This window comes from Nicotiana tomentosiformis, chromosome 3, assembly GCF_000390325.3.
Source record: "Nicotiana tomentosiformis chromosome 3, ASM39032v3, whole genome shotgun sequence".
NCBI classification, from domain to species: Eukaryota; Viridiplantae; Streptophyta; class Magnoliopsida; order Solanales; family Solanaceae; genus Nicotiana; species Nicotiana tomentosiformis.
Genome location: NC_090814.1, coordinates 41,534,845 through 41,557,964, shown reverse-complemented (window position 1 = coordinate 41,557,964; position 23,120 = coordinate 41,534,845). Strand labels below are relative to the sequence as shown.

At 38.4% G+C, this 23,120-nt stretch overlaps 1 protein-coding gene, 1 long non-coding RNA gene and 1 pseudogene across 13 annotated transcripts in view; all 3 read right to left on the bottom strand.

The window, feature by feature from the left end:
• Positions 1–23,120, bottom strand: part of LOC104098947 (pre-mRNA-processing protein 40A-like) — a 28,583-nt gene that overhangs the window by 3,610 nt on the left and 1,853 nt on the right. For 3 of the 12 annotated variants that reach the window (XM_070196880.1, XM_070196869.1, XM_070196870.1), the window contains 21 exons: positions 19,477–19,545; positions 19,059–19,382; positions 18,650–18,811; positions 18,501–18,577; positions 11,057–11,126; positions 6,694–6,746; positions 6,523–6,580; positions 6,043–6,398; positions 5,887–5,959; positions 5,595–5,693; positions 5,354–5,422; positions 5,203–5,280; positions 4,931–5,017; positions 4,745–4,779; positions 4,493–4,598; positions 3,370–3,450; positions 3,181–3,273; positions 3,014–3,067; positions 2,798–2,914; positions 2,580–2,678; positions 17–64 (listed from right to left, as the gene is read on the bottom strand). In XM_070196880.1, the coding sequence (XP_070052981.1) occupies positions 17–64; positions 2,580–2,678; positions 2,798–2,914; positions 3,014–3,067; positions 3,181–3,273; positions 3,370–3,450; positions 4,493–4,598; positions 4,745–4,779; positions 4,931–5,017; positions 5,203–5,280; positions 5,354–5,422; positions 5,595–5,693; positions 5,887–5,959; positions 6,043–6,398; positions 6,523–6,580; positions 6,694–6,746; positions 11,057–11,126; positions 18,501–18,577; positions 18,650–18,811; positions 19,059–19,382; positions 19,477–19,545 (2,208 nt within the window). Of the gene's footprint in view, positions 1–16; positions 65–2,579; positions 2,679–2,797; positions 2,915–3,013; positions 3,068–3,180; positions 3,274–3,369; positions 3,451–4,492; positions 4,599–4,744; positions 4,780–4,930; positions 5,018–5,202; positions 5,281–5,353; positions 5,423–5,594; positions 5,694–5,886; positions 5,960–6,042; positions 6,399–6,522; positions 6,581–6,693; positions 6,747–11,056; positions 11,127–18,500; positions 18,578–18,649; positions 18,812–19,058; positions 19,383–19,476; positions 19,699–23,120 lie in introns of those variants that run through there. The other 9 variants (XM_070196874.1, XM_070196875.1, XM_070196871.1 and 6 more) reach the window with 7 other exon arrangements.
• LOC108945621 (uncharacterized) lies at positions 1,091–2,550 on the bottom strand. The gene is made up of 2 exons (XR_001969811.2): positions 2,305–2,550; positions 1,091–2,215 (listed from the first exon to the last, which is right to left on the bottom strand). It is a non-coding gene; the product is annotated as an uncharacterized lncRNA (long non-coding RNA).
• On the bottom strand, positions 18,897–19,010 carry LOC117278243 (U6atac minor spliceosomal RNA; annotated as a pseudogene).

Here is a 23,120-nt window from a genome sequence, read left to right as displayed (position 1 = left end):
GAAGAGTAATGGTTACCTCAGCCATCCTAACTGCATCTCTAATGCGTGACTTGTCATCAAGATACTGCAGCAAGATAACCAAAATAGGATATTATATGGAGCCTTGTCCATGCATTTGAGTTACCATTAAGTCTATAAATTACAAGCAGGGTGATGGCATGAAATATTTGTCATGAATACATCATTTCTCCATTTGTTCAAAGTAGGACATCTAAAATACCACAACGCAGTTGACTTGATTGCATTGATCAGGTTGAATTTGAAGGAAAAATCAAGCACCACAGTTTGGATAAAAGCAAAAATTATTGGACGGTATCTCTGTTAACAAGAATCAGTTCTGCACGTTAACAGTAATACAAACTTTAAGCATAGAAGTCGGCATCTTTATCTCAGAAGAAAAAAAGGATGTCAGCATCTGACTATATTTCGAAAGCGCATCTAAGAAAATATGACCAAATCCAATCATTGAAGGAGAGCGGGAACAAGATCATTACTATGTTGAGGATACCAGCATGGACCTCTTTCATCAAGCAAAGAGATAAATACTGATAACATTGATCATTAACTTGAATTCTTTTAGGAAGGGGCAGAAAATGAAAGAAAATATCTTTTAGTTAGTGTAAGTGTCTAGCCAAAGGCCAAAAGAGGCTTGAGTTTAGGAACTTGGTTTCTAAGTAAAATTTTTCTAGTGGGAAGTAGTTATTGGTTTCCTCCAAATCCCAAGGACATATGGCCTCCATACAAATGAGTGAATGCAAAGTAAAAGCAATAACCATGTGAGACATAAAATTCATCTAGCAGGTTAACTTTTTTTCCCCCTATTGCGTCTTATAGAATAGGAAATGAAACATCTAATCATTTCCGAGAGAATAACTCTAGTCCAAATTCTCCTTCCATTTCTTTACCAATGATTTTCTTTTTCTTTTGATAAGGAGTTTAACATTGGTAACTGCCTCTCATGAATTCATAATGCTTTAAAAGTGTAAATGTTATACAACCTGGCCATATGATAGCTTAATTAATTCCATAACCTTTGGATTACAATTGGTGTTTGACAGTTAACATCGCCTTATAGAAAGCAAGTCTTCTCACATGTATACTCCTTTCTTATCCACACCCAGTCGTTGTCTTTTGATATATCAATTTTTTTTTTTGAAACTTGTATCCAATAAACATTTTGGGAAGTATGTAAGATCCTAAATCCTTTTTCTTGCAAAGATCTTCTGTGTTGGAAAGTGCATAAACAGAACTTCCCAAAATTTCAGGGACTCGAGGACTTCAAAAACAGCTATTGAAATCAACTTTTCAAGGTTCTTCAGATGATCCAAAATACAGCAATTATCCTCCCAAAGAACAAATGACAGACTTTGACAAGCATGCTAGCCGAACATATCTTCTTTAAGTAAGGCCCCCTTTTGTTAAAGGAATTTTCTTTTTTGATGAGGTAAGATTTTATTAGAAAAAAACAGTATCAAGCTGATACTGTTTCTTTGTAAGATCCCTTTTGTTAAAGCAATTATTCTAACCCATTCACAATGACATTTCTTTTTGACACGCATGCTAGTCAAACATATTTTCAGTAAGTAAGGCCCATTTACAATGATATTTCAAAAGCAAAATTTCTCCCAACAGACACTATGCACCTACAGGTGCGCTTACGTAACAAGATAACGTTTCCATATAATAGGGTGGAGGAGAGAGTTATTGAAACATTGCACAAGAACTTGCAGTTCTTCCAGAATGCAACTACTTGTAATGCTAAGCTAGAGTGCCATCCAAAGATGTGCTAAGGTATGCATTCAGGTGATCATATCATCAGAAATGACAACTAAATATCAATGGATCACTCTAAGTACTAGTAACCTTCTACTAAATATTAATGCATCACCCAAAATACATGTAACGCTGTAGTTTATGTTTTCTTTAAGAAAGCCTTCCCTCTAGTTTATGCTTCTCAAGAAAAGAGCAAAGTTTATATCATGAAGCTTGCACTAGTAAAATCTGTCGGAGATTCTGTCTCTGATTGATGAGCAAACAGAGAAGATCGTGGAGGCATGTCAGGCTTCAACTGGTAATTGACTAAAATGCTTCAGATCAAAAAATTTATGACGGCTGATTTGTTAAATCCCCTTACAAACTGTAGTTGACAGATATATCACCAATTTAGTCCTTGCTTGCTTTAATAAATCAATTTGGTTGTTTGGCACCATGATCTCTGCAGAACACTCAGTTTGTAAATTCAATCTGTGTTTGTCTAGTGGAAAGGATATGAAAACCTTATAAAAAGAAAATCTGTGCACACACCTTTTCACATAGCAATTGTGCCACAAAAGTATAGTCCTTTTTCTCTAACCTCTAAATTCCATATCCTACAATATTATTTCCATCAGTACCTCCTTTTCCTCTTTGATATCAGGCCGAATTAAGCATGATTTGGTAATACTAATCAACAATAAAAAGCAAAATGCTATCATCCACAGAAATTCACATGAAACATATCTCCCACGCCACAAGAAACTTCACCAGTACATTTGTGAGCCAATGTACTACTTAGAGAGATACTAGCAACCTATGTTCACCTGTTTCTCCAGCTCATCAAAAACATCTTGAAATAAGTCTTTTGCTGTTGGCCCTGAGGTATTTGATGAGACAGCCTGATATGCAGGTAAATCTTTGACCTGAAAGCACAAAAAATAAAGAAGGAAATTCTTGGTTATGAAATTCAAAAAGAACACAAAACAAAAAGGAAATTAATGAATATAATCACTCTCAGGGAAAGTAAGAAAGAATTAATAACCTTGATGCAATAATCACGCCAGTTAGTTTTTGCATTAAGTATTCCCGCAGCAAGATGCTCTTCCATCAGTTTTCGGAACTCATCACGATTTTTACGTTCTGCTTTCCTCAATTCATCCTATTTGAATCCGTGGTATATGTTCAGTCAGAAAGAGATAAAACAAAGTCTCAAAAGGTAAATTTAATGGCAAACCCCAGAGTCCAATTAACAATATACCATCCGCAGTTTCCTGTGCTCCTCCTCTTCCCTCTCTAAATCACGTATATATTCCTAATGTACAGAAAAGCAAAAAAAAAAAAAAAAGGTTGCAACATAACTTCAATGCTGGTGCTTACAAAATGAGATGTTAAAAAAATTGTTTGAGTAAGAAAAATAAGAACTACCTGGAAAATCTCCAAACGGTCAATTTTCTCAAGGCAAGAGCATCTTTCATCATCTTCTAAGCGGTCCTGAACTTTCCGCCACTGGCTGCTGGCCTGAACAAAAGAAGTCAGCAACAAAAGAAAGTTCTACCTCCTGGAAATGGAAAAACATAATATAGGAACTGGTGCTAATTCCACTGGGACAAATACCTTAATAAAGTCACAGGATTTTAAAAATTCTAAATACTCCACTCTGTTGCGCTTCTGCTCCTCCAATGCCCTTGCACGCTCCTAAAAAAGATTCAGTACAAAGTAATAAGATAAAATTTCTCTTTAAAGCAGACCACTTCTAAAAAGGGACATCATCTACACTTGCATGAAAGTATTGAAAAGCTTCTTCTATTTTTTGGGGCGAAAGGGATCAGCAGAGGGAGGGAGAAAGAAGCGTGTCATGGTTTCGATTCAAGCAAAATTCCATTCAGTACAGGAAAGACGGAAGAGTGAAGATAAGAAAGTGTGTGCAGAAATACCAATTAAAAGTCTGTTTAGATTGGAATTCATTGGTGAACAAATTTAAAATGCTGTCGCCCCTTGAGAACCCATTTAAAATTTATTCAATGAACACTAGATTTTAAGTTGAAACTTTAGAACACTTATTTTTTCCCTCTTTAAACCAAAAAAAAAAGGGTAACAAATTAAAAGACGTTTTGCAGAGGGAATGGAATGAATATTGTTGAGGTAATGAACCGAGAACCTAACTCAATTCTGAAAGCTAAGGTGGGGAGAATTGTCCAAGACCATATAAGGAAACTACAGCCCATACACCTAACTGATGAGGGATTCTAACACATTAATCGCATGCCCAAGACTGGACAGAGCATCGAGTAACCTACGTGGCTAATATTGAATAGTCTAGCATCAGGATAGGTCTGCCTCTTAAACCATGTTTAAGATTGTCCAAGACCATATAAAGGAAACTACAACCCATAAGCCCAACCGATGTGGGATTCTAACACATTAATTGCACACCCAAGACTGGACATTTGGGGCGTTGAGTAACCTTGGTGGGCTAACAATGAATAGTCTAGCATCAGAATAAATCTGCCTCTAATACCATGTTTAAGATAATGGACCTTGTGGCTTGCCTAACTCAACATGAAAGGCTAACTCAATTAGTGAGGCTTGTCCAAGATCATACAAGGAAATAACAGCCTGCAACTTAACCAATGCTGGATTCTAACAAATACAAGCAGACAAGAATTGATTGACACAAGGGAAATCCACAACTTCTTGTAAGTGCCTTCCTTTACTAACTCTGTGGAAGAAGATTCACCTTTTTCTCAAGTTTCTCCATATAATCTTCAAAAAGGTCCTCACGATCTTTTGCTCGTTCAACAGCTTTAAAACGTTCATCATGTTCGAATATGGAGATTGCCTTACTGAATAATCAATAGCAGATAGTTAGTGGATCAAACTGAACTTGCACAAATGATGGAGCAAATTCAAGGTACACAAAAAATACAAACAATGATCAAGAACAGAAAACCAGCAGCATACAACTTAGCATTACAAATGAAAGACAAACCTCCATCTTGTAGATGGTGCCAGCTCCTTGCACTCCTGTGGAAGATTGAAAAATAACAGCAATTGTTGTGAAAATCAAATCTTTTTTTTTTTAAATAAGTGAAATATACCAAGTGTCTTACACATTAAGATATATCAAATGGAAGAAACTCACAAAAGAAAATCATAAAAAGAACATTTCGCTTACTTCTAACATTATCCTGAAATCTTCCCGAGCTTTCTTCTGTTTAACACGTCTCTCTTCAGCTTCCAGTTTTTTCTTATGGCTCAGATACTGGAACAGAACACAGAACTTACATATTAAGCTATAGATCTTATACTTTTTTAAGTACAGTATGCTGAAACATTGAAGCAGCAATTGACCCATTCCAGATATTTGTTATGTAACCAAAACATCAACTGGAAAGGGAAAATTTTCCATCAACTGCATCATCATCAAATGCCTACTAGGAGAGATACCTCATTAAAAGCTTGCTTCCGCTCACCAAGAGATTTTAGAGCACCATATCTCCGGTCATTGATTATTGCTCTCATTGCCTGACAAATACAATTCATATCAAATGATCTTCCTCAATTATTCCGCATGCACAAAACAAAGCAAGTAATAAACCTGATCCCACGTCCAGTCAGACCCAATATTTGCAGACTCTAGAAGAATTTTGAATGCACTCTTTGCCTCCTGAATTTAGCAGCCAAGAGTTGAAGACAATATGCAAAAGGATATCATAACAAGCAATGTAAGCAATAACTCGAGGTAATAAAGCTCAGATACTTAAACAGGAGAATAGGAGTAAGAGAAATTTTCAGAACATACAACAAAGGGAGAAAAACGGAAAAACAATTAAATTTACCGCTTTGCTCTCATAAACTAATGGTCCCGGCTCAACTGTTTTCTCTTCTGATGGAGTAACACTGCCTGTTTCAGATATCGTAGCATCTTTCTTAACTTCCTGCATTTAAGGCACAACATCAAGCACAAAGTACAGAAGAGAAAAACTCATTGGAGCATAATCTTTACCTGTTAGCAATTGACTAACAACTGCAGTACATTGTTGGATCAACATCCAGCTAATAAAAGCTTTCTTAGGGTTTTAACCACTAGTACTTACCTAATCGCATAATTATTTCAAAAAGGCAAAGTACCTCCGTATTTTCCAGAGAAACTCCATCTTCATACACTATTGAGTCCTGAGCTGAAGGAAACTCAGAACTAGTCCTGCAAAAATTGAAGTCCAAATATGATAGCAACACAAGCCAGAGGCAAATTTAATCTGAAACATATGAATCTTTCTAGCATACACTGGTGTTGCAACAGAATTTTCCAAGGTTACTGCTGTTCCATTTTTCTCTGAAGTAGCAACAGCTGGCGAGGCAGGTTCCAAAGAATTCTGCATTTCGACTGCACCAATCGTCAGGGAAGAAATATTACCAGATAAACTTGATGATTCTGAAGCCACAATAGTTGGTAAGTTAGAAACTGGTGCCACAGCAATTGGGCTTGACATAGCTCCTTGTGCTGAGACTAGTGAACCATTTGCACTGGGGGATGATGTTTTCACACCAGAAATGGATCCAAAATCAGAAGCGTGTGAAATACTGTCCCTTTCTTTTCCCAATCCCTTGACTAAATCCACTTTCATACCCTGACGAGCCAACTGTGGATGCATAAATAATAGATTTTTGAGAAACAGATACAACAAAACAGAATAGTTTCCTCTTTTTTTATCATGGAATTTAAAGCAATGAAAAATCCATATTGGATTTAAAATTTAACATCACCTTGACTTCATCAGGCATTTTCCATTTTGACTTTCTAGTAACCTTGTTGTAGTAATACCTGTAGAGAATAATCAAAGCAATCAGCATTATGCATAAATAACACACAAAAGTATCCACACTGTAAAAGAACAACCAGAACAAGGACAAGAAGAACCTATATAAGTTACACACTTTTTTCCCTGAGGACTTGTAAATTCTCTCCAGTCAGTTGATGCATCCGCCCTCTGTCCCCAATGAAAACAGAATGAACGCAGATCAAGTCAAAAAGCTGAACATACAGTATCTCAGGAATAGATATCAGTAACTTCCAGCTGTACAGTCCAGGATGGAACATGGAAGCATGCGTGCAGTGGTTCAAAATAACATATGCATCAAGAAAGACAGCCCTCAAACAAGCTATAATCAAAAACCAAAGAAAACATGCAAATTCAAATGTTGAATAAGAAAACAATGACATTAACACCAGTCGGAGGTTATTGATATCCCCTGCCAAACTTCAAAAGAGAAAAAGGAAAAGGTTCAAATTGCCCTTGTGGTTTGTGAAATGGTCTACTTTTACCCTCCTTTAAAGTTGGGGTCAATCATAGGGGTGTTCAAAATCGAACCGAAACCGAAAACCGAACCAAAACCGAAGCTTAATGGCTTATTGGTATCGGTTTAACGGTTTAACGGACGGGGAACGGATTGAAATTTTTTTATTAACGGCTTATCGGTTTGGGGGCGGATTATTCAATTTTCTTAACGGATAATCCGTTAACCCGTTAAGAAAATATATATATATATATATATATATATATATGTATATAAAATTTATTTTGATCCATATATATATTAAATAATCAAAAACCCTTCTTCCACTTCCAGTACTCTATCTATTACTAATTTACTATTAGACATTTAGTTATAATTTACTATTCCAGTTAGTTACTATTAGATAATTTTGATGTCATGTGTTATACCCAGTGTTCTCTTCTATTTCTTCTGATAGTTATAAGTTGTTAATAGGCTCATCCCCAGAGATGATTCTACTGGGAAATACGCTAGAATGTAGCTCTATATTTCTTCTATTTAGCTCTCTTCTTAGGTGTCATATTCTATAGACTGGAATGTAGTCTGCTGAGCATATGAATTTTATTTTGAGTCACAGCGGTCAGCAAATAATCCGATAAACCGCCCGATAACCGCCCGATAAGAGCTAAACCGATACCAATCCGCCTGATATCTTATCGGGTGGCTAGCGGATTAATATATTTAAAAGCCGATAACCGATAAGCCAAACCGTTAAGAGTAAATAACCGCCCAATCCGCCTGATAAGCAGCCCTAGTCAATCATACCCTCGTCGTTACACAACTGGCACACATTTGCCCTTGTTTTCAATTCAGCTAACAGAATCATTAAAAAAGAAAATGATCATATTTACACCTATACTTTAGAAAATTGTTAATATTTATCCCAAGTTTAATGTTCGGACTAATATGGGTCCAAATGGTTTACGTTTGCCCTCCACTTGAAAGTTGCCCTTGACCAAATTGGGTAGGGGAAGTGGGCGGTGGGCCAGGAAGGGGGAGGTTGGTCAGGGCGGGGAGTTAGAGGGTGGGCGGAGGGTGCCATGGTGGGGGTAGGTCCGGGCGAGGTCGAGGTACAGTGTGGTAGGTCAAGGCTCCGGGGATAGGGGGTGGCAAGGGTGTGGATTGGGGGGGTAAGGGTGGGATGGGGAAAGTTGAAAGAGAGCCTTGGAAAATGTTTTCCCTCCTCTTGGTAGGGAAGTCATTTTCCACCATTTGGAGAAAAATGATTTCAACGACAACCCAGTGGAATCCCACAAGTGGGGTAAGGAGAAAAATGATTTCACAAGAAAAATATTTTTTCATAACATTTAAGCTAACCAAACATGGGAAAGTTGAAAAACATTTATACCAAACACACCCTAAGTATAAAAATTAGCAAAAACGTTTAGAATTATAATGAATTTTTCTTCTTCTTTTTCTGAGAAGGCAAAGACAATCTTTGAAAGTATATTTTTTTATCCTTTTAAACCCACCAATTACATGGATCATCTTTTTCGGGCCATATATGTAAAAAAACTTAGAACAACATTGTTTTGGCTACAATTGTTTTGTTTGGCTAAAGATAATGATATTCTAATCTAAGTTATTTTTACATACTTGACCAAAAAAAAATTGCATCTAAAGAAGAAATAAAAAGAAATACGCAAACGAACTCCATTATTTTGGCTAAAAATAATAAAATTCTAACCAAATGTTTTACAAATTTGACCCCAAAAAAATAAATATATAGTTAAAACAAATAACTATTGCATGAAAAAAAGAAATTATTCTTTCTCTAGAAAATGCACGGTTTGAACTCCATTGCATTAGCAAAAAAATAATGAAATTCCAACCAAATGTTTTACAAATTTGACCCAAAAAAATAATAAATAGTTAAAACAAATAGCTATTGCATGAGGAAAAAATACACAATCTTTTTCTTTCTCTAGAAAGTACACTCTTTGAACTCCATTGCTTTGGCTAAACCTTCTTTTTATTTAGCTCAACTAATGAAGTTTGATTTGGCCCGAAAAGAAAAAAGAGGATTTACACAGTTGGAACAAATAACCACTGTATCTAAAGAGGAAACAAACACAATTGGGATAAAATACGCCATGTATATTAAGAAGAAACAAGGAGAAATACAATAGGAACAAATAAATCATTGTATTTTATTATGTGGCAATAATAGTTGGAAAATACCCCACTTGAAAGCTAATTTCTTTTTTTCCCATCCATGGCCTAAAAGAGAGTGTATTTATGGTTTTTGCCACATCAGCATCCCGGAGGGTCGAGGCTATCAAATGCGAAGTTCAGGGAGTAATTAGAACCAAAATTAGTTCAGGTGTGCACTGAACAAAATGTGCTAAGTTCAAGGGGGTCCAGATATATTCTGCAAATAATTAACTATTTGTATATATTCTTGATTGGCGCCTTTCTTTGCTAAAGCTCATACTTTAACTGTGCTTTGTCCTTACAACTCCAACAAATTTTGACACTTTTCTACAGTTTCTCTTTGACAATAGAAGGAATATAACGAGATTTCCTCACATTTTAACAATCCCATCAGAGTGACTAGAGGAAGGAACTCAAGCTCTTAAAAGAATACCTAATCCAAGCACACATTTTAATATTGATATTAAGATACAAAGGACTAAAAGCAAGTGTCAGAATGCAAGCCAGCTAATGAAACTTGGCAGGTTGTGTTTCATACATCTGTCACTTCTATATTTATTGTTTGATCTTCTAGTTTATAAGCTGCACATCATAATAACAGCTAATTGCTCAAGTTTTAGGAACAAAGAATGAAGGTAACTCCGAGGATATATCATATGTTCCCTCCAAAGAGAAGAAAGTCAAGACACCTATGGTTTCTCATTGTATGACACATATTTAGGCAAATAGATCCAAAGAAAACGTGCATTGTGTAGCCTCATCTTAAAGTACTAGTCAAAGAAGCTTGTTGCTTATATCCATTTATGATTCAACTCAGTCCTAGAACACTTGAATTAATTTCCAAAAGTTTATAAAGTTTATTTGTGATTTGGGACCATCCTCAACAGATTAATTTTTGGGGTCTTGGCAAAATCCTAAATTATCATTCTTCCACTTTTTTACTTCTTCCATGTTTTGTGCATATTTATTTCAATAGGATAAAATTTTACGCTTTGAATAGTAACATTACTGCTTTGTAACTTGCAAGTGTTCAGACTTCCTTATACCTCCAGCTCTTAGTCCCTTAATATTTGTCCCTCACCTTAAACAATCAAAGTCCAAAAATCTCCCCACCAGCCAAACTACTCTTCTGTAAACCAGAATGTGAAGAGTGAACCTCAGTCTTACATCAAGTTTCCACTCCCCATCTAGCTATAGAGTAACAATGACATTACATTAATCAAGACAAAAAAATTGCTGGTAAAAAAATGGCCCAAAATAATCATGTATTGCATATGCTTAACACACATCTTTTAGAACAATAGTGGAAAATACAAAATCTTTTATAGCTATACTGGAAACAAAAGGCAAATGAATATCCCAATTGAAGACTACATAGTATAGCAAGATCAGAGAGATCTGCTCTCTCTCTCCGAACATTATGCAGAAATCACAGATGTTCAGGAAAGAAAGAGTGTTAAGCTTCATACTTCAAGAATAGGATAAAACTTTTTTTTTAAGTACAAGAAATTGGATAAAACTAAACTGTCACTATCTGCATAAAGCAACAACAACAACAACAACCCAGTATAATCCCACTAGTGGGGTCTGGGGAGGGTAGTGTGTACGCAGACCTTACCCCTACCCTAGGGTAGAGAGGCTGATTACGATAAACCCTCGGCTCCCTCCCTCCAAGAACTCCCCAACTTGCTCTTGGGGTGACTCGAACTCACAACCTCTTAGTTGGAAGTGGAGGGTGCTTACCACTAGAGCAACCCACTCTTGTCTGCATAAAGCAAAAGACTAAAAGCTGGCTGACAAGTGACCTCACCTCCATATCTGTCATCAGCTCTAGAGGTTTCTCCCAGCTAGAGATTCTTGTCCTTCGATTATAATAATATCTAAAAATTTAATTGCAGAATTGTAAGAAAGTTAGTAATTGGTTGAAGTGATAAACCCATAGGAAATATAATAACAATAGCAATCATGATTTGCAAGTGATCATTAAAAGATGCTCAATTAGCAATACCTACTAGCATGAATCCACATGTAAAAGATGTATGATGGTAAATTGGGGTCAAAATAACTTCATTGATTGAGGTGGATCAAGTTCTGCTTATCAATAGTCAGATAGAACTTGGTTGCGGTGAATGGCAGTCCATGCGGTGTCTTTGGCAGTCCGAGGGGACTCAGACTGCAGGGCACATTGACTTTGATACTACTGGAACAAAAATGATGGACAAAGCAGTTGTAGGTGGATACTTGAGGGACTTCTCGACAGTGATGGGAGCCAATTTACCCACTACTTGTTCGCGGACAACACATTAGTGTTTGTGATGCAGACATTAACCCAATATGGTATGAGATAGTATCAAGATCTGAAGATAAACCTCACAAAGTATGAGATCATGTGAGTGGGCGGCGCAGTGGACCATATCGATTTGGAGCTCTACCCACTATACATCTTGGTGTGCCTTGTGTGCGTCTAACAAGGACCAAACACAGTGAAAAGTGATGATTGAAAGAGTTGAAAAGAGATTAGCAGGATGGCAGAGGAACTATTTGTCAAAAGGGAGGAAGGGAGTACAGAGTGTTTTGTCGACTATTCCGACATGCTTCATGTCACCGCTACAAGCATTGGTTAGTATTCATATAAATTAGAGAGACTCCAAAGGAACTGCTTATGGGAGTAAGGAAAGGGGGCTCCGAAGCTTCACTTAGTCAGATGGGAGAGAGTAACGACACCAAAGAGATGGGGAGGCCTCACGGATAGATCTTCATGTTTTCAGCAAGGCTCTACATAGAGATTTGAGATCGAGGAACAAGCTCTATGGAGGGGGTAATAGCAGAAAAACATGAAAGGTGGATGGGGCCGAGGACTTAAAACACATTTTCCTTTTGGGAGCAGCCTGTGGAGGAATATTATGAAGGGATGGGACGAGTTCAGCGGATAAGTCATATTTAGGGTTGGGGATGGAACTAGGGGCAATTTTTGGAAGCACATGTGGTGTGGTTGATTCACACATTTCCAAACATCTACGGAAAGAAATGACAGAACAGCGGGTAAGAAGGATGCATGAGGAGGAATTCAATGGGACTTGAAGTATAGGAGGAGTGTCTTCAAGATTGGGAGATAGATGAACTTGAAAGCCTATTTGAAATGTTCTACAAGGTAAACGCATTGCTTGTCAAACAGGACTAATGGAGATGGGGTTGGGATCAACAGGAGGCTCTCAGTTAAGTCGTATTACCATAAGCTTTTGGTTAGAGAAGAACTAGCATCCCTGTATCAATCAATTTGGCTGGGACACCAGAAAGGTATGTTTTTTGGCTTGGTTGACAGTAAGAGGAGTGATCTCAACAGCGAAACTAGAACGAGGAGGATTACATATGTCAGTTGGTTTTTTATGTATAACACTTCGTGTAAAGATATAGATCATCTCCTTTTGCATTATATGTAGCATATCAGTTATGGTGGGAGATTTTGAAATGGTTCGGCTTACAATGGAGGATGTCAGGCACAGTGAAGGAGGCAATATTAAGTTGTGCTTTCAGAAGAAGGGAGAGAAGACAAAGGTGTGGGATATTGCTCCACTAGCTCTTATGTCCTTCCTTTAAAGGGATAGAAATATGAGAGCTGTTGAAGGGATAGAAAGTGATTGTGTACATTGATGAATATTACCTCTAATTTCTTTTTGGTGCACCAATTAGAATCCAGTTTGTAAGGAGATTGGGTATCTTTTATAGAGAATCATCTTTTTTGCGGATTTTCTACTTTATGGTTATACAGCTTGTTTTCCAAACTAATTACAATCATAATAAAGTTATTTTACCTTTAAAAAAGCATAGTAAAGAGTGCATATAGAAGCATTCAGGCGTAAGATATTGTTTTGATGCATTCCACCAAACTCTTCTACTTATTTCTCAAAGTTACACTGTAGCAAGGGCATGGAATAAGATGCTAAACATGAGAGATATCAGTTGAGTATGCAAGGAAACATGAAGAACCATTTTCCAGAGTCGCGACAGAATTACAAGAAGAAATAGAGACATTGCTTGGGAAGTGACATTTCCAACAATGATGTGGACAATTTGGCGAGAAATTGAAGAGTCTTAAAGAGGAAAGGAAGTGCTAACTGTCAACTTGCCTGGCGAGCAGATATCTGAGATAAGCAACACATTTAACATTTTGACAGATGGCGTGTAGCAAGATGATCTAGAAAGAGGGATAAGAGCTCTAAGTTCACATCATCAGCTTCTATTAGAGGGATGGATAATTCTCCCAGGCACTGATACAGCCCTCCCTTTTTTTGGATGCCCAGAGTGAATTCCTCTAGGAACAACTGAACTATTAGCCAAAGGTCTAATGACTCTTGTTAGTTTATAGATATGTATAGTGTAGTCTTGTCCCACATTGGAAGAGGAGTAATATCTCCTTGTAGTGTATAGCTATAAATAGGGACCTCTTGTATTGTATTTATCATCTAATATCAATAACATATTTTCTCCCGTGCCTTCTCACATGGTATCAGAGCATTAGTGAGAAAAGATCGTTGTGCGTCATTCCAGCGTTAACCGGGAAGAAAGAACTTAGTCATCGTGTAATTTTTCCGGTGACCTAAGGCTTGTCTAAGTAAAAGTCACTTTCTGTCGGTGTTGTGCTAAAACCAACACCACCACGAGGTAGATCACCCTCCGACTACCAACCCCTGAAATTTTATCCGGCAGAAAAGCCGCCACGCTCCTCCACGCGGCGGCAACAACTTTTCCGACGAGGGTTCCGGCCACTTTCCGGCAATTTTTTCGTGAAGCTTCTTCAGGACAGTGTGCTCTCCTCAAAATTCCGAACCTACCCATCTAATTCAAATCAAATTCCGGCCACTTTTATATTTTTCCGGCGTGAACAGTGACCTTTCTGGCCATTTTTTGAAAATATTTCTTCAGGACAGCTTGCTCACAAAGGAATTCCGAGTCTATCCATCCTGGTTACAACAAATTCCGACAACTTTGAAATTTTCCGGCGAGCTACAGTGTTTCCGGCGTGAAATAGTGTTTCCGGCACAGAACAGTGTTCTGTTTTCCTGCTGTAAACAGTGTTTTTTCAAGCTATTTCTTCAGTTTTCTCACAGGAGTTATTTATTTCCACTATTTCAAGTTAACCCTACTGCTACAAATTGTAGCGACATGGGAACCGATGCTTTGAATTGTCGGATGGCTTCTTTAGCAGAGTATATTGAGTTCCTTCAGTATAAAGCATGTAAGCAGACATCTTCTGAGATAGCTTCTGTTGTTCAAACAGGTAATAGCGTGACTTGTTTCTCCCAATCTTCGTCCTCTAAGTCTTGGGTCATTGATTCATGTGCATCAGATCATATTTCTGGTAACAAATCTCTTTTCACTACTATTTCGTATTCTCAATCTCTTCCAAAAGTCACAATGGCCAATGGGTCTCAAATCATGGCAACTGCAATAGGTCAAGCAAGCCCACTTCCTTCCTTACCTTTAGATTCAGTCCTTTATGTTCCCAATAGTCCTTCTAATCTCATAGTTGTTAGTCGCTTAGCCAAATCACTTAAATGCGTTGTTTTATTTCTTGATGACCATGTTTTTATACAGGAACGCAGTACGGGGTGGATCATTAGTACCGGGCGTGAATCAAACGGACTTTATTACCTTATTCTTGCTAAATCACATGAACTCACATCTTGTCTTCCTTCTACAACTTATCATGTTACTGATTCACCAGATTTATTACATAAACGGTTAGGACATCCCAGTTTGTCAAAACTTCAGAAAATGGTATCTGGTTTATCTCACTTGTCAGCTCTAGAGTGTGAGTCATGTCAGCTCGGTAAGCATACCCGCTCCCATTTCCCTCGGCGTCTTGATAATCGAGCAGAGTCACCTTTTACTTTAGTCCATTCAGATGTTTGGGGTCCTAGTCGGGTCAGTTCCACCTTAGGATTCCGCTACTTTGTCAGTTTCATTGATGATTATTCCAGGTGCACTTGGATATTTTTGATAAAAAATCGATCTGAGTTGTTTTCTATTTTCCAGACCTTCCACGCTGAAATTCAAAATCAATTTGGGGTTTCTATTCGCACATTTCGTACTGATAATGCCCGAGAGTATTTGTCTTCCCCATTTCAGCAGTTTATGAAATCTCATGGGATTATTCATCAAACATCTTGTCCGTACATATCTCAACAAAATGGGGTAGCTGAAAGAAAGAATAGACATCTTATTGAAACTGCTCGTACCCTACTCATACAATCTCATGCTCCGTTGCGTTTTGGGGGATGTCGTTCTTACATCTTGCTATCTTATTAATCGTATGCCATCTTCAGCTATCCAGAACCAAGTTCCATTCTCTGTCATGTTTCCCCACTTACCTTTGTTCTCTCTTCCACCCCGTATCTTTGGAAGCACTTGTTTTGTCCATAACCTTACTCCAGGAACAGATAAGTTAGCTCCTCGTGCTCGTAAGTGCGTATTTATGGGTTTCTCGAGAACACAAAAGGGGTATCGATGCTACTCTCCTGACCTCCAGCGGTACCTTATGTCTGCTGATGTTACCTTTTTTGAAACCCAATCATACTTCACAGGTTCAGGTCATCACTTAGATATTTCTGAGGTACTACCAGTTTCATCTTTTGGAGATTCAGTCACTCCAGCTCCACCACCTACAGCTCCAGTTGTAGCTCCACCACCTATAGCTCCAGTTGTAGCTCTACCACCTATAGCTCCAGTTCCACCACCTATAGCTCCGGTTGTAGCTCCACCACCTATAGCTCCAGTTCCTCCACATAATCCAGTTCAACCTTCTGCAGCTCCACCACTCTTGAATTATCATCGTCGTCCACATCCAGCATCAGGCCCAGGTGATTCACGCCCCGCAGCAGATTCTGCACCTACTGCGGACTTCTCTCCTCTTAGTCAACCAATTGCACTCCGCAAAGGTGTACGATCCACACTTAATCTTAATCCCCACTATGTCGGTTTAAGTTATCATCGTCTGTCGTCACCACATTATGCTTTTATATCTTCTTTGTCCACTGTTTCTATCCCTAAGTCTACAGGTGAGGCACTATCTCATCCAGGATGGCGACATACTATGATTGACGAGATGTCTGCTTTACATGCGAGTGACACTTGGGAGCTTGTTCCTCTTCCTGCAGGTAAGTCTACTGTTGGTTGTCGTTGGGTTTATGCAGTCAAAGTCGGCCCGAATGGCCAGGTTGATTGGCTTAAGGCTCGTCTTGTTGCAAAAGGATATACTCAGATTTTTGGGCTTGATTATAGTGATACTTTCTCTCCCGTGGCTAAAGTAGCATCTGTTTGTCTCTTTTTGTCCATGGTTGTTGTACGTCATTGGCCTCTTTATCAGTTAGACAATAAGAATGCTTTTCTCCACGGTGATCTTGAGGAAGGAGTTTATATGGAGCAACCACCTGGTTTTGTTGCTCAGGGGGAGTTTAATGGTTGTGTGCGCAGATTGCGCAAGTCACTATATGGTTTGAAACAGTCCCCTCGAGCTTGGTTTGGTAAGTTCAGCACAATTATTCAGGAGTTCGGCATGACTCGTAGTGAGGCTGATCACTCTGTGTTTTATCGGCATTCTGCTCCTAATCTGTGTATTTATCTAATGGTTTATGTTGATGATATTGTTATTACTAGTAATGATCAGGATGGTATTACTTATCTGAAGGAACATCTCTTTCAGCACTTCCAGACTAAGGATCTGGGCTGATTGAAGTATTTTCTAGGTATTGAGGTCGCTCAGTCTAGCTCAGGTATTGTTATTTCACAGCGTAAGTATGCCTTAGACATTCTTGAGGAGACTGGAATGATGGGTTGCAGACCTATTGACTCTCCTATGGATCCGAATGCTAAGCTTATGCCTGGACATGGGGAGCCTCTTAGAGACCCTACGAGATATAGGAGGTTGGTTGGCAAATTGAATTACCTCACAGTGACTAGACCTGACATTTCTTTTCCGGTGAGTGTTGTAAGTCAGTTTATGGATTCTCCCTGTGATAGTCACTGGGATGCAGTTGTTCGCATTCTTCGGTATATAAAGTCAGCTCCAGGCAAAGGATTACTATTCGAGGATCGAGGCCACGAGCAGATTGTTGGGTACACAGATGCTGATTGGGCAGGATCACCTTTTGATAGACGTTCTACGTCTGGATATTGTGTTCTAGTAAGAGGTAATTTGATCTCGTGGAAGAGTAAGAAATAGAATGTAGTTGCTCGATCTAGGCCCGAAGCCGAATATCGGGCCATGGCTATGGCGACGTGTGAGTTAGTTTGGGTCAAGCAGTTGCTCAAGGAGTTAAAGTTCGGAGAAATCAGCAAAATGGAACTAGTGTGTGATAACCAAGCTGCTCTTCATATTGCGTCAAATCCGGTGTTTCATGAGACGACTAAACACATTGAGATCGACTGTCACTTTGTAATACTTTCAGGAGATATTGTTACAAAGTTTGTAAAGTCGAATGATCAACTAGCAGATATTTTCACTAAGTCTCTTGCTGGTTCTCGTATTAGTTACATGTGTAACAAGCTCGGTACATATGATGTGTATGCACCGGCTTGAGAGGAGTGTTAGTTTATAGATATGTATAGTGTAGTCTTGTCTCACATTGGAAGAGGAGTAATATCTCCTTGTAGTGTATAGCTATAAATAGGGACCTCTTGTATTGTATTTATCATCCAATATCAATAACATATTTTCTCCCGTGCCTTCTCACAACTCTCAAATACACGTGTTCTAGGGAATTGAGCGTCATATTCTTATGAGTAACCTAGGTGAATATAATCCAAAAGCAAGGATTCCGATAAGTCAAATTCGGCATGCTCTTCTTTTAGTGTCTAGAGCACTCAAACTATAAATGATTGGATCTAGATGAAAAGCTAATACTTTTCCACACCTTTTCTTGTATACCAATATTTTATATCAGTACATTCACTGGAATCTTAAACGTTTGCTTACCAAAAATTGGAGTATCATAGAATTGAAAATTTGACTCTCTTAGTCACTACACACACCCATTAACCTTAACATGTTACCAAGTATTAAAGCCAAGTCAAAAAGGGAAATCACATACTTCTTTCCATTTCCAGAAGTATGTTCAATCCAATCTGACGGAGTAGCCTCAACAGAAATTGCAGTATCATAGAATTGAAATTTGACTCTTTTAGCCGTTACACACACCCATTAACCTTAACATGTTACCAAGAATTAAAGACAAGAAAAGAAGGTAATCACATACTTCTTCCCCTTTCGAGAAGCATGCTCAATCCAATCTGACAGAGCAGTCTCAACAGAGTCAACCCCGTAAACAGCTTCCTGAAACCCAAAATATATTAAAAACATTGAAACAGATAGAAACATACACAATTAAACACATTGAATTCTCACTGGAACAGCCAAGTGGGCTGCTAGTTCCCCAGTCTTCTGCATATTTGTCACAGAGTTCACATTATGATTACTTGTTGACATCCAGGGTTGTCCCCCTGACGGAAAACTATGATCATGTGTCTGCATCTGATACTGGGAGCTGGAAGAATCTGCATTTACCTGCTGTTTCCCACAAGATGAAGATGACAACAGAAATGATGAATTTCAACAATATGATGAAAGAAAACATTTTTTTTTTTGGAGATGGAAAAAATTGGGGTAAGATCCACCGAAGCGGGAAGCCTTAACCGGATGTGTTGTAACAGGTAAAGCCCGAAGGCTGTCAGGGGAGATGCCAACCATCTCTCCTTTCTACGAACATTGAAAACTAATAAAACAATAACCACAAGAGCTCTTCTCAAGGTCTTACATTATATGAAGAAGATAATGGCAAACTTGGGCCACCTGCACCAGGCATGTGGTTATTTGACATTGGAAGATTTGGCTGAAGTGGTGCTTGAACAGGAGTGACAGGCCTATTTCGCTGAAAATCATGGGGAGTAGGTGGTCCTTGAGGCATGATATGTCCTCCTACTACAGGTCTACCAGCAACCTGTTGCATTGGTTGAGGAAATTGGATTTGTGAAGGTTGAGGAGGCATTGCAACATTTGTATGTCCAAGTGGCTGAAATTGTTGAGATGGCCCGGAAACATATGGTTGTGCCTGCTGGGGTGGAAGCATAGGCTGGAACTGCTAAAACGTGGGAAACATAATTATCATAGCAATTCTACAGTCAAACACCATTTATCCCTCCACCCCAGCCCCCAAAATACGTAAAAAACTTTACCTGCAGCGACATGGATGGAATAGCACCTTGATGAGGACCTGGAGGACCAGCCAAAGGCGGTATAGGAGGCTTTCTCAACCAACATTCATGCAAGGGAGAACAGATGAAATCAGCAATATAACTACTTTTCAATCACATTTAGTTGATTTTCCAATCATTGCAACAATGTTGAGAGTATCCATGCACAACTGCCTAAATTAATTCGAAGGACAAGACCTGAATCTGGGAGACAAAACGGATAGTAACATGAAAACCTTTTTCTTGTTTTGATAAATCAGATAATCTTTCATAATAACAAGATGGTGTAAAACTGTGTACAAAATAACTGGTGTGGCTCAACCACTGTCATCATCTAATCAATACAAAGCTTGAAATGAGAATAACGACAGATAGCAAACATATGGCCTATCATAGCGCTTGACCAGAATGGACAAAATTATAAGCATCTTTACCTAAAGGCTTGGGTTCAACTGCTTCTGATGGACAAAGTGTCTTTTCTTTTCGGGTTACAAGAAACACATCTTTTAATGCAAAAATTGTGTCAAACTAGGAAAGAACTAGAATATATTAGTGAGACTTCAGCTAAGCTAGTTAAGATGCAACTCACTGGTAGTTTATTGAGTTGGAGTTGTTATTCTACAAGGGTGTGGTTACTTTTTAATAACCATCTGACATAGTCTCATTCCACCCCACTCACTATCCATTGATACACCTATCCGAGCCAACTAGTTCTTTCTACTTTTGAGCCACAATGTCCAAATCAGCTGTTAAGGGCTCTGCCTGTCTTTCCCAGGTAATTGCAGAGTACTGAATCTTTTAACTTATGACAAACCTTCCAAGAAAATTAACACTGAGAATTGGCCAGAAAATGAAGTAACTTTCTAAGAATACATGAAATCGTCCACCTCACTCTCATCTAAACTTAGAAGAAAAGGAATCTACACTAAAACGGGATGGACGGAAAGCACCGTCAGACAGAAGAAAAATGAAAACAAACTGATGGCCAAGTGACGCAAAAAGTAGAACTACTTTACAAACAGTATGCATTGCACCTTGTACTTGACAGTTGGAGATGGGAGAAGGGGAGGGATAGACAGTTCTCAGTCAAATTATTCTATCACAAACTCCTAGTAAGGAATGAAGTAGACTTCACCCCATTTTTCGATTAGGATACCAAGGGCGCCCAAAAAACGGCGCTTCTTTGTGTGGTTGGCTGCTAAGGGAGCAATATTGACTGCCAAGAATTTGAGAAGGAGAATCAGACATGTTAGCTGGTGCTATATGTGTAATTGTTCAGGAGAAGATGTGGACCACTTACTACTACATTGTCAAGTAGCTACGCGCCTATGGTGGGAGGTCCTAAACTGCTTAAGAGTACAATGGGTCACGCCAAGAACAGTAAAGGAGGCAATGTACAGCTGAGCTTTCAGGAGGAGGAGAAGACCCAAGGCATGGGATGTAGTTCCAGTAGCTATTTATGTGGGTAGTTTGGAGGGAAAGGAATAGGAGAGCGTTTGAAGGGGTCGAGGATGATTTTGTACATGTAAGGAGCAACCTCCTGTCTCTAGTTCCTTTTTGGTACACCCATAAGGTCCTTGTTTGTATAGATGATTAGGTGACTTTTGTAGAGAAACATAGTTCGGTCTAAGTTGCTCTACTTTTTGGTATACTACTTGTATACGGGGATTTCCCTTACATTAATTAAAATTAATTACCTTACTAAAAAATAGGGCCAATAGCATTTTTAGTCCATGTGTTATTGCATTATTACTTTTTAGTCCTTGGATATGTGAAGAAGCACATTTGACCTTCAATTAAGCAATGTGTGTGTCTAGTCCTTATACAAACGAACATCAAACAAAATTATGGGCTGTTAAACATTAAGGACAACAAATTCAGGCATCTAATTTTCCCTTGTTTTGTACTCCATAAATTATTTCTTGTATTGTATTCTGGTGGGTTAGTCATCAGACGTGGCAATAAGTTAAAAAGCAACATTGAACACTCAAGACTACACTTTGCATTTGTTATCGTCATGTTCTGTTTCTATCTCGTTTAAGCATGCAAAGCTCATCTGAGCTTACATTTAATCAAATCCTACATAGTTTCAGAACAAAAATTCATGGGAGCAACAGGAGAAGTGGAGAACCCCACCGTCAAGCAGCAGCCGCAGGCAGAGGCTTCCAAGGACAACGAGCAGCATCTGGCGACGAAAAAACCTGTTATATCAATGGGAAGAAACCCAGAAATTTGCCGAGGGTATTATTCATTCTCCTTACCCTCGAGAAAACCTCCATTTTTTTATCGCTACTTTCACATTCACTAGTATTTCATATGGTGTTACTCTCAGTTTTGCTCAGCTCATCATTTTCATTTGCCAATTTTGGTGAATTTAGATTTTGTAGCTTAGAATTTCAGTGTTCTTAAGATTGAGATGGAAATATTGCAGATAATCAAGGAGTCTCTGTTGGCTCTGAATGGAAAAGGAAGTTCAAGTCCCGTATGCAATTGTTAAGTACATGGGAGACAAACACTACCATTGAATTTCAGGAAAGTTCTTAGTCTTCAGTTGAAGAATTCTACAAGAAAAGGAGAGGAAAGGTTTCTTTGTAATGGCAGATAATCTAATTAAAACATAGGGACTAAAAATGCTATTTGCCCAACAAATATCTATTTTTAACAGGGAAAACTAGTAACTTAAGGAGAAACATCCAAGGATTGGAATAGGAACCTCTGTCAGTAGACCTTGAGCTCTAGTTGTCTCTATTGTCATAAGTTTTACAGAAGTTGTTAGACTCCAAAGATGAGTGCCAAAACTAACCTCTCCAAGGAAACGCTTTTAGATAACCTACTACTACTACTACTACTACTCCTCCTCCTCCTCCTCCTCCTCCTCCTCCTCTCCTTCTTAGAGTGGTCAACAAGTTTCCAACCACGTAACCTTTTGTCAATCCATTTTAGAAAGAACATGCATCACCCATACTCTTATAAGGATAAATATTAAGAAATATTTTGATTATCAAACTCAGGAAGAGTAAAGCAACAAACCAAAGCAAACAACAGGGAAATAATGAAGTAATTTCCAATCAGAAAGCCTCTAGGAGTTCCATTCCAGAACTTGGTCCCTAAATGTATCAAATCAGAGGTGTCCTCTAAAGGCAGCCCCGTCAAGAAGAAAGCAGAAACAAAACAGATCAACCTACTAGTCCTTAATGGAAGCTATCCTCAACTTCTCTATGCTCGTAGAGACACTAACAGCAGCACAGATGTCTCAACTATTAACTGTAATAAATTCAAAATATGACTGAAGAATGATAGGGACAGAGCTCTGCTATCAATATTATCCAGGAAAAGAATGTTGTCAGTAAAAGACGAAAACCGAAAGCAAACGTGATAATAGAATCTCAACCAATTCTTTTACCTACTGCACATCAGTTTTCAGATCTTTCTTACTCTAAATATCCACCACCAAAGTAAACAGAGCAGACTGACAAACCACGTCACCTCTTTGTTAATAAGGGTTAGTTTCATAGCAACAACATTCAAGTTAATAGTAAACACATATAAGACACAAACAAATTCTCCAGGAGCAGTACTCAGGAAGATTTTAGAAGAACGTACTTCCATTTATGTATATTGCCTCA